Below are 9,932 nucleotides of genomic sequence, written 5' to 3' on the forward strand. Positions count from 1 at the left end.
AACCCAGTAGCTAAAAATCCACTTCGAAGTACGGTTGTAGCCGGGTTTATTAGACTCAAATTTAGATAGGCGTCAGTTGTATGTGTTCTCACTTTCAATTCGATGACCAATCATGGACTGCGGCTCCATCATTTATCTCCGTTTAACCTAATGAGTAGAGACCAGGGACCTATGTTCGTTGGTACTTGTTGATACTGGAAATGAAAATGTTTTTTAATAAGCTTTACTTGAACTTCCAAAACAAGGCTCAAGGCAATGAGGACGATGCGTTTTTGATAACTGTGTTATTCGTGAAATCTTTCCAAGAAATGGCAACCCACAGCTGCTCGCTTCCTTCAGACATTCGAGAAGACGCCACAAATCGATTCTTTTTCCGGTAAGACATGTACAACTTACACCAGGATGACGATTGTGCCTGGCCAATGGAAGCCGGTTATTCACCATAGCGAAGACTCCATTAACATAAGGTTTCGAAAATCCCGTGTGATTTCAATTACCTTACATAGAGCTACGCCACCGTTTTCCCCCCTGAGGAGGGAGATGGATGAATGGGAAAAATAGACAATTTATGCTGTTGATGTCAAGTTATCCTCATCACAAATTTATCAGCCTGCATGTAAGTCAGATGAATTTAATCATCAACTACGTACAGACGGGCCTGATCGCTGACGGTTCATTTCGCACACCAATGAGCAAGTCGGGGGACATACTGCATTCACAAGGGGCCTGAATTTGAGGTGGCCATTTTACCTTCAAGATAGTCTGACTGAGTTTGCAATGGGTTGATCGCAGACGGTGCCTGCGGAGCACAATTTAGTACCTATAGACCAGTATCTGAATATACAGGGCATTTGGAACGAAAGTTATCGCCTCTCTCTTCTCGTGTATAAATTTACATTCCGATGCATCAGCGCTGGTCTATATATTCTGTAGATGATTTTTCTAAACCGCATCCATAGCAACAAATGAACACATTTGTTCATTTTCAATACTCGTGATCACGGAATACTTAGTCCGCACAGGTGAGTAAGATATCACCTGTGAAACCAGCGTGTGGTCACAGAAAATGTTACTTGTTTTTCTTCATTTGTTGCGGCAATCTGCGTGGTAACAACAATAACTGAGTAAACAATGCTACGGACTCAGGCGAATGAGTTAGCCAGTGCCGTGTACAGGGGTGTGATCATGAGTTCGGGCGAACTGGACAGCGAAGATGCATCCCGGAATTTACCAGAAGTCAGCTGAGGGGGGCAAGAGCAAGTGCATTTATCTGAATACATCATACACGTCAACAATTGTGACGAGGCAGTCACATGTGGAAGCTCATAGAACGTGAAGGAACATTTGCGTGTTCAAGGCGTGCACAAACGACGTTCAACAAGTCAGCCGAAACTCCTCAATCAGTTTGAGTCACCAATTTGATATTGGTCAGTATGCAGGTCACGAACGGACGGAGTTGCTTCGACGCGTGCTCTGAAGTAATAAATTGCCAGTTTGCTGTATCTCAGCAGTCAGCTTGAGTTTCCGCTTTGTCAACCAATTTCATGGACTTCGTTCAAGATTGGTGGCAGCTGTGTCGCGACCTTCGGGAATAACTCAACTCACTCTGGTACTCAGAATGTGGACAGTTTTGCTTGACGCACCCTTGGAAAAGCGTTTTAGCGGACACATTCCTCGTGGACTGAACGCAGGCGCCGATGGACATGGGAGCTAAAGCTGGGTGTGCCAACCTTCGATTTCTGATGCGTTATCAAAAACTTTGCAATCAGAATTTCTCAGCTTCTATGTGGAAACTAGCTGGCCTTTATTGGAATAACATGCCAACCAGGTATAGTCCTGAGGTAAGTCGACAGTTAGACTGCGAGGAACAAGGCTTTCGTTCATGGCTCACGTAAGCTGCTCAATCCGTGGGTTGCCAAGCTGTATCGTATCAGCGAAGGAACTCGAACATTATAAGATAATTAGGCAACGACCAAAGGGAGCATTTATAGGTTACGTGGAGCAGGTTTTACTGTGGTCGCAGTGTCAACTGAGACAATAATCTTTGCCACGATCTTTGACGATCTGTGTGACCAGGAATCAGTGGCGTGTCTCGTTTCATCCCAATTTGGGACGTGATCTTAAAGTTTGATCCACAGTTATTCCTGAAAAATATCCGTCGGGCCTAAAATCCTAAGATTGTGTCTAGTTAAAAGGTGATCATTCATCGCTACCCCGCGTAGATGACACCAGGTTATGTTGTCTGCATGTAACGCTTCGCTCCGCCGATTCACTCATTCCTATGGATGAAGTTATCTTGAGAAGAAGAAGACTAGGCGTCTGTCCCCGAACGTGTTGGAAAACAAAATATCTGTCTTCTCTCAACATTGGGACAGCCAAAGCTCTGATCGTCGCCATTCTAGCTTACGTGAGCAATTGTGACCAGGCAACCACATGTACAAGTTCACTCTCGGTAGAGAACGAATATTCTGTATTCTGATGCGTAACGGAATACCGAACCTCATGACTTGTAAGCCGTACGGGCAATCCTAGCGAAGGGAGGAGCAGCAAGCTTTTACACGCACTTCGGAAAATGCGTCCTCAAAGAAGACTGACAAACGCACTCGTTGCGTCAGCGGCTTCAGCGCCGATACGGTTGTCATTCTAAAGGCAAATGCGTGGTAACGAGCTAACAACCACGTGTGAACGAATTCAACTAGAATTCTAGCTCACGAATCGAAGAAGCGAGCACTCTGCACTCACGGTTGTCACAACGACCGGAGCTGAGCAATCTGTTCTCCACAAAATAAGGACGCAATCATTCCATGAAAGAAACGGCCTTAAAGCCCGAGAGATTAATCGGTCGACGGCGTAAGACAAATGCTGTTAGAGTGGTACAAGGCATCCGCTGCATATTCCTGGATTAAACAGAGTAGTGACATTCGTAAAACTGTATGTTGTTTTATCCGAGGAGGTATGGTGTTGGCCATCCAGACGCCGAGCTAACTTCGGAAACTATTGGAAACACGAAGAATGCTGGAACTTCCGCGGACGTGAGCTACCTTTCAGACTACATTCCAAATAAACTGTCGCCTTGCAACTCAATCAATTTCTCCTCAAATACCCTCAGAATGCCGACAGTATGATGAGGCTGGTGAAAATGAACGTAAATTGGATAGCGGGAAAGATGGAAAGCAAAAACTCAGTTTATTGGTTTCCGATACTACAAAAGCACATCAAACATCGTGACTAACAGGCACTACACAAATGCATCTCAAGCGAACTGAAGAGACAATGAAAATGCGAGGAAGGGAAAAGTTAGGACTGTCGAGCCAATCCAGTGTGGTGGTAATAAGCAAGCTAGCACTGATGGGTATGAGGGATATGTGGAAACTGCTTGACAATGAATAAATGAGCAACAGGGAAACGAACAGCAAATTATGCATTTCTGTAACCAGAATGTGACAACTGTATGGAGATTAAACATTTAAGGGAATCTGCCGGAGAGGGTGTTTTTCTGTTCACCAGCTACTTTTCGCCATTCATGTTCATTGCAACGGATGTCCTTGCGAAACGGACCCAACCCGATCCGCGTTTCGCACCCGATAGCGACAGCAGCGAGTCGGCGTGCATCATGTGGACGCAGCTGTTGCTCCCGCTGTCGTAGTAGATGGATCGACACGCTGGTTCGAGGGCGCATCTGAGATCAAACATAAGGAAGCAATTGTCAATGCGTGGGCATTTCATTGTGTAAGCCAACAGTAGTATCGCTATACACCCCTCACTCAAAACGACCGGCTTTCAAAATCCGCCTCGATTATCCAGATGACTACCCCTGTATGATGAGCCCAAATCGGGGATCCCAAAATATTTCGATGTTGCTCAAATAATGTGGAACGAAAATTGCTCATCTCGGAGTGTTTTTGTTTGAGGTCTAATATCAGGAAAGCTAGGTTGAGGAAACGCACTGAAACGTGATTATTTACTCACCTGCGTGCACAATCCAGTTTCGTTCTCGCGGCCACTACATGTTCGCAGCCAGACAAACTTCCTTCTGAATGCACGAGTACCGACAATGGTTTGGGGAAATTGCTGAGAAATCGAACCTTGAGATGGCCATCCGGAAGATTCCCACCATACTCACAAATTGTTCGAGTCCTATGTCGACGTGTAAAGCGGGGAACATTGCGAAGTACTGTCACATCTCGTAACCACAATGAGATATCTTGCGAACTCAGTTGCGTGGTTCGATTCACATAACGGACGTCGTTCTTGGTGGCTGTGTATTCCGGATCGTTGGGATCCAAATCGCGCCATACTGGCGTTCCCATATTTGGTGGTTCGAGCAGAAAGTTCAGTCCAGTTTGAAAACTACGCGCACCTGTCATGCGTCGGGGAATACGACGAATATTTCGGCCAATCAGGTAGACCAGTTGGTGCCTTCTTTGTCCATAGAGTGCGCAATAATCGGCCGCAGCACAAAAGTTAGAAATATATCTTCCCACCACAATACATACACCCTCATTCTCTATTCGAAAATCAGGTGGACATGTGGAACACACATGAGGATTGATCAATGCAGACAGGTAGAACAAACTGAGGAGGTACATGATTTCCGCAATTGGCAGTTCCCAGTGCCTTGACGTGTTTGACTGGCCGGAGTATTTCGCTGTCAGTCCACTAATCCAAGTCGTTCTTTCTCGTTTGGCCAATCCCCACCGCTTTGCGATAAACACGGGTGAGTCTGCACAGTTGTTCAGCTATACCAACCAATGCAGTTTCAGCATTGAATTCGTGTCTCGCGCGGTTTGAATATAGATCACAGCCTTGGTCGTTCATAAGTACAGCAGCACCCATGAACACAATATCTTAGGTTGCAGCTAATCCTGTAGATGAAAAAAGAAATCGATAGTGATAAAATTATACTTTTGGAAATTAACCGGCTTGAGTAGTAGAAGTTGAACTTCACATCAAAGCATGTCTTATCAAATTGAGCTTCACGGTAACTTCCAAAAAAATTGTGAAAACATACATTATTGGCGTATTTGTCATTAATTGTGACGCTAAGGAGAAACATAGACTCCGTGGGAAGCGCCGACTGTAAGAAAACACAGGGACCTGACTGGTGGGGAACAATACCAATTCGAAGAGCAATACCAACCGATTCCAGCCGCAAAACCAAATTTTGTTTTTGCAAATGAGTGTTCTATACTGATAAAATAATTTGTACAAACCCCACGACACAGCTGCCGCGTTCGAAACAGTTTCGTCGTCGAATTACAGGACTCACATCAGGTAGACTGACGATGCTGGAATGGAATCTCTGGACGAGAACAAGAAACGAGATATAGTGTTTCTGCTCAGTCCGCGAGAAGGGACATTGGTCTGAATGAACAAAAAGATTGCAATATTCAAGATGTTCATATGTGATTCTGTGTGGTAACAACAGTAAATGAATAATATTACAGAACGAGTTTAGGACGATTTTGCTTTCAGAAACCTGAGCCATTGTGCGGCAATGTTTTTCTGATCAGCATGTTTCGATTTTTAATGGTAACTTCATCCCCCGTCTAGGTTCGTCTGTATTCAAATCAACCAAATTGCCAGAGAAACCTCTCTAGAGAATGTCGACAGAACATTTGGACGGAGTCTGATTTTAACCGGTTCTAACGGAAGTGAGCTTTTCGTGATCATCAACCAGTAGATTGATGTACCAGGCCTGATGTATGGGACACGTAGAATTCCCGGACTCTCGGATCACAAGGTTTGTACTGTTGTCATTCAGTCTGACCTAGAACGATGCGGAATAGGTGTTCGGGCTCTCGGATCACAAGGTTTGTACTGTTGTCATTCAGTCTGACCTAGAACGATGCGGAATATGGTGTTCGGGATATGATGCAGGGGGACATACTCCCTTCCAGGCAAGCAAATGCACCTAGTATCGTTCTTCATTACATGCTGTGAATCCGGATGTACGGAAGTTCACGACATATTTGTAGATAGTAGCTCTTCAACAAGCGATGCGACTGACCTCTTGGAAGTTTAGCTTCTTGTGGCAAACTACTCTGTACCTTGATATGCAGGTGTCGAATTTTCAAATTACCTGAAAATTGTAAAGTGGACCGCACTTGAATGATCCGCAAAGACAGTGAACCTTGTCGATTAACGGGTGCTCACCACTTCACGACAAGTTACGTGGAACATCAACTCTTCTTTTTATTTGATGGTTAATTCTTGGTTTCCGGGTAATCTGACGACTGGGATTCATGATAATAGAATAATGGAAATAATAATATATAATATAACAGAACAGGTTCGGGGCGATTTTACTTTCAGAAACATGAGCCATCGTGCGGTAATGTTTTTCTTATCAGCACGTTTCGAATTTTATTGGTAAACTTGTACCCCGGTATGTTTTTCTGTGATCTAAACTGTCGGCCTTTGACTCCAAGTTGGATGGTGAATATGCAGCTTTCTTCGTTCGCAGAAGTGCCAGTTCTCGAGTGGCATGGTTCTGCTTATCCCGATAATATGCATATAACGACTGTTTTGATTTCACGGCCAAAGACCATCAAAGTTAGCAACCAAACCGGCAAAACTCCGAACGAATAGTTAGGCAAGTGTGCCGTATTATAAAAATAAAAATGAGCTCGTCTATATCGATGCAAAGATTACAAATTTTAAGTGTTTCGACAAACTGTTTGGATTCTACGAAACTTTAAATTTTGAGTTTTTAAATTTTCGGCTCTGCTGGATCTATGAACAGTAGCGTATTGAAAAATGGATGTCAATAAAGCGGTACAAAGACAGTTGTAAAAGGGGCGTGTGTATAAAGCCACAGTACGGGCTGTTTTGTTGTATGGCTTTGGGACTTGGCCTATTCGTGCAGCGGAACTAAGATGTCTTCAGGTGTTCGACAATCAGAACCACAGCTCGTGTGAGTTGGTGTCGGCGAATCCGTAACGAGACAGTTAGAAATCGCGTTTTCGGTTGTGTAACGGGTACTTCCATTGAAGAATGTGTCCAGCACCACAAGCTGCGTTGGTTGCGACATGTGTTACGTATGCGGAACCATCGTTTGCCATCGTTTTCCATGCCCAACTCAGAGTGGCGTAAACAAAGAGGTGACCAACCCTTGACCTGGCAGAGGAGCATGAAGGAGATCACGAAACGCTTGGGTGCCGTCGGTGCTACTCACCTTCCAGGATGGGGACCGCATGATCCTCACTGTGCCTGGTTGGAGACATTACAAGATATGGCTGCCAACCGATGTCAGTGGTGTTCTTGATTTCTGGAGGTGTACGCAGCTCGGAATGATTGTGTTAAGCTAGCACTAAGTTCCTTCCCCGTCCACCTTTACTCTTTTCTTTACAATAAGGCTTTCAAATAAATAAATCATGGTTGTACGACAGTGAAGAATCAGTGTTGAACGCTGATGTCATGCTATCGATGATGATGGTGATGATTCGTCGTCAAAAACCACATATAAGGAAGTGCAAAACATACTGATGGTAAGAGCTGATGCTGACTATTCAAACAGGTTACAGTATTCTGCAACTATCTTCGCTGATGTCTGCAAACTTGTTTTTAAATGACCGATTTACTGCTATTTAAAAGTGGCTACTTAGAGAGCATTTGAGTAGGCATGAATTCGAGGAAAAGCTGTGGAAGAACACTGTTCAGCCCTACGCCATGTGCCAAACATAAGAATAATTATGGGTTGCACATTTAAAAATAGTTTTCACCCCACGGTGGTCTTGTCCAATACGATTGCAAAGATTGGCGCCAACTTAATACGGCATAGATTTCAAAGATGTTCTTTGAGCTGTAAGACTATCGTGCAAATGTGTTTAGAACTATTCCCGATGTTTTCGATGAAGCTTCTCACAAGATATCACCAAGCATTCGTTTTGAATCTGAGGCTCTTACCTGGTTTACGCTCATTGTTTTCATTTAATGGATCGTGTTTTGAAATCCACATTTATTTGTCTGTCCCGCATGGCCACAAAAATCGAGAAAATTCACTTTTATGACTTCANACCTTGTCGATTAACGGGTGCTCACCACTCCACGACAAGTGACATGGAACATCAACTCTCCTTTTTCCAGACAATCCGACGATTGGGATTCATGCTAATAGAATAATGTATATAATAATATATAATACAACAGAACGGTTTTAGGGCGATTTTACTTTCAGAAACGTGAGCTATTGTGCGGTAATGATTTTCTGATCAGCACGTTTCGAATGGGTTAATTTAATTCGAACCCCGGGTATATTGTCCTGTGATCTAAACTGTCGGCCTTTGACTCCGAAATGGATATAGAACTTTCTACGTTCGCACAAGTGCCAATCCGCAAGTGCCATCTTTGTGCTCCAAAGTAAGCAACCGAACCGGCAAAACTCCAAACAAATGGTTAGGCAATTGTGTCATACAATAAAAACAAACGTGACTACATTGATACAAAAATTAAAAACCTCAACGATTTTCGACGAATCTCGAGGTAGTGCAAAAAGCAAGCAAAGCTGACCTGGATCATCACTCAGCGTGTGATCGAAACCGGGACACAAATTGATGCATTAAAACAAATTTGTAGCTGACCGAAATCTTGGTACAAAATTAGTATATCGGAAGCGGTAAAGACGATTTGCGTAGCCAGAAAATCGGCAAATACAAGGGTCTTTCAAAACTGAAATAGAGTTCAGTTATACCGAAGAATCAAAGGGGCAGTTGAGTTGATAACCGAGAAGTCGTTCATTCGAGATAGGAGGCCATTTTAAAGATACACGAAGATGCAGCACTGCTGGCCAAAAGTATTCCGATGGTCAGCAAGCGAACAGGAGAGCTCTACCCTACAAGCATGCAAAGTTAGCCATCGACCTCAATGGTCCGAGTCCACTTCTGCCACAAAGGCCGGTCTCAACGGTACATGCGCCTACCCACGATATCGCGCTGAGCTAAAAACCGGTTATTCTATCTATCGGGTTAGACGGAAAGTATTCCTAAGGTTATAGTCTTCCCCTTCCAGAAAAAACAAGCCTCCAACATCGCGCTTGATGACACCGGAGGTTGCGCGAATGCAAATCGCTCTGAAAAGGCCGTCTGAAATTGTTTGACACTCTACCACCATAACAATGTCCATCTTCCTCTTGAAGGTTGTTCGGGCACTACCAATCGAGGTTTCTTTTCGGACTCAACCATTGTTGGTTCCTCTTGAAGAACCGAAATCTCTTCGTCGGCAACTTTCTTATAGTAATATATGGAAATATTTCGCCCAGCACACCAACGGTGGAATGAGGAGCCATTTATCCAAGACAGTGACTGGTTGAATAGCATTAACGATGTGATTTACCTGGAGTTCCATTATGTATAGCCTGGAAACCGATCGCTCAGGCAGTCAGTGTATTTCACAGCTAATCAACAGATTTCAATACTACTCATGGGGCATATAGAAGCTCTGGAATCGTGCCACTCCACGGTCCTCCTCATAAGGTTCCCGAGATATCCCGTTTCCGCTGATTGACATTTCTTGCTTGAAAACCTAGTCACTAAGAGTTAGTGGTTTTGTCTACTGAATCCAAATTGCGAGTAGTAATGCGCAACAATAAATTCTTGGGTGATTTGAGCTTCATAAGCAAGAGATAAGTTTTAAAATGTGCTGGATTCTAATTATGTGCCGGGAATTCTTCTAAACCATCCATAATGGTTGAAAAATATCAACAGGACATGGTATATGACAGCGCGTGATTCAATTCTAAGCTTTGTCCGACTCACGTAGGTTCATCTTGAAGGGCATTCCGTACAGAACTGAGCATGCTGTAAGTGAGAGACTCTTGGTTTGAAACCCATGAAACAGTGACCGGTCGGTAATCGGGTGTAGATAGAAACGGCAGTTTTAACACTCCGACTTGGTCAAGCGAGGGTAGGGTGAGAGAGAGAGATGGAATACGG

At 43.9% G+C, this 9,932-nt stretch overlaps 3 protein-coding genes across 3 annotated transcripts in view; 1 reads left to right on the forward strand and 2 right to left on the reverse strand.

Moving 5' to 3' along the window:
• Positions 1-3,507: 3,507 nt before the first annotated feature.
• T265_12026 (hypothetical protein) lies at positions 3,508-4,589 on the reverse strand (the record flags this gene model as incomplete). Its single annotated transcript, XM_009178921.1, has 2 exons — positions 3,508-3,679; positions 3,970-4,589. The coding sequence occupies 2 exons, from the start codon at positions 4,587-4,589 to the stop codon at positions 3,508-3,510; spliced, it is 792 nt and encodes a 263-aa protein (XP_009177185.1).
• Positions 4,588-9,932, forward strand: part of T265_12028 (hypothetical protein) — a gene marked incomplete at both ends in the record, with an annotated part of 43,711 nt that continues 38,366 nt past the window's right edge. Inside the window, one exon of the mRNA XM_009178922.1 lies at positions 4,588-4,717. Within this exon, the coding sequence (XP_009177186.1) occupies positions 4,588-4,717 (130 nt within the window). The remainder of the gene's footprint in view (positions 4,718-9,932) is intronic.
• T265_12027 (hypothetical protein) overlaps positions 4,860-9,932 on the reverse strand; it is a gene marked incomplete at both ends in the record, with an annotated part of 18,997 nt that continues 13,924 nt past the window's right edge. The window contains 3 exons of the mRNA XM_009178923.1: positions 4,860-4,865; positions 5,012-5,185; positions 8,044-8,112. Of these exons, the coding sequence (XP_009177187.1) occupies positions 4,860-4,865; positions 5,012-5,185; positions 8,044-8,112 (249 nt within the window). The remainder of the gene's footprint in view (positions 4,866-5,011; positions 5,186-8,043; positions 8,113-9,932) is intronic.

Source organism: Opisthorchis viverrini (assembly GCF_000715545.1).
Source record: "Opisthorchis viverrini unplaced genomic scaffold opera_v5_767, whole genome shotgun sequence".
Classification (NCBI taxonomy): Eukaryota; Metazoa; Platyhelminthes; class Trematoda; order Opisthorchiida; family Opisthorchiidae; genus Opisthorchis; species Opisthorchis viverrini.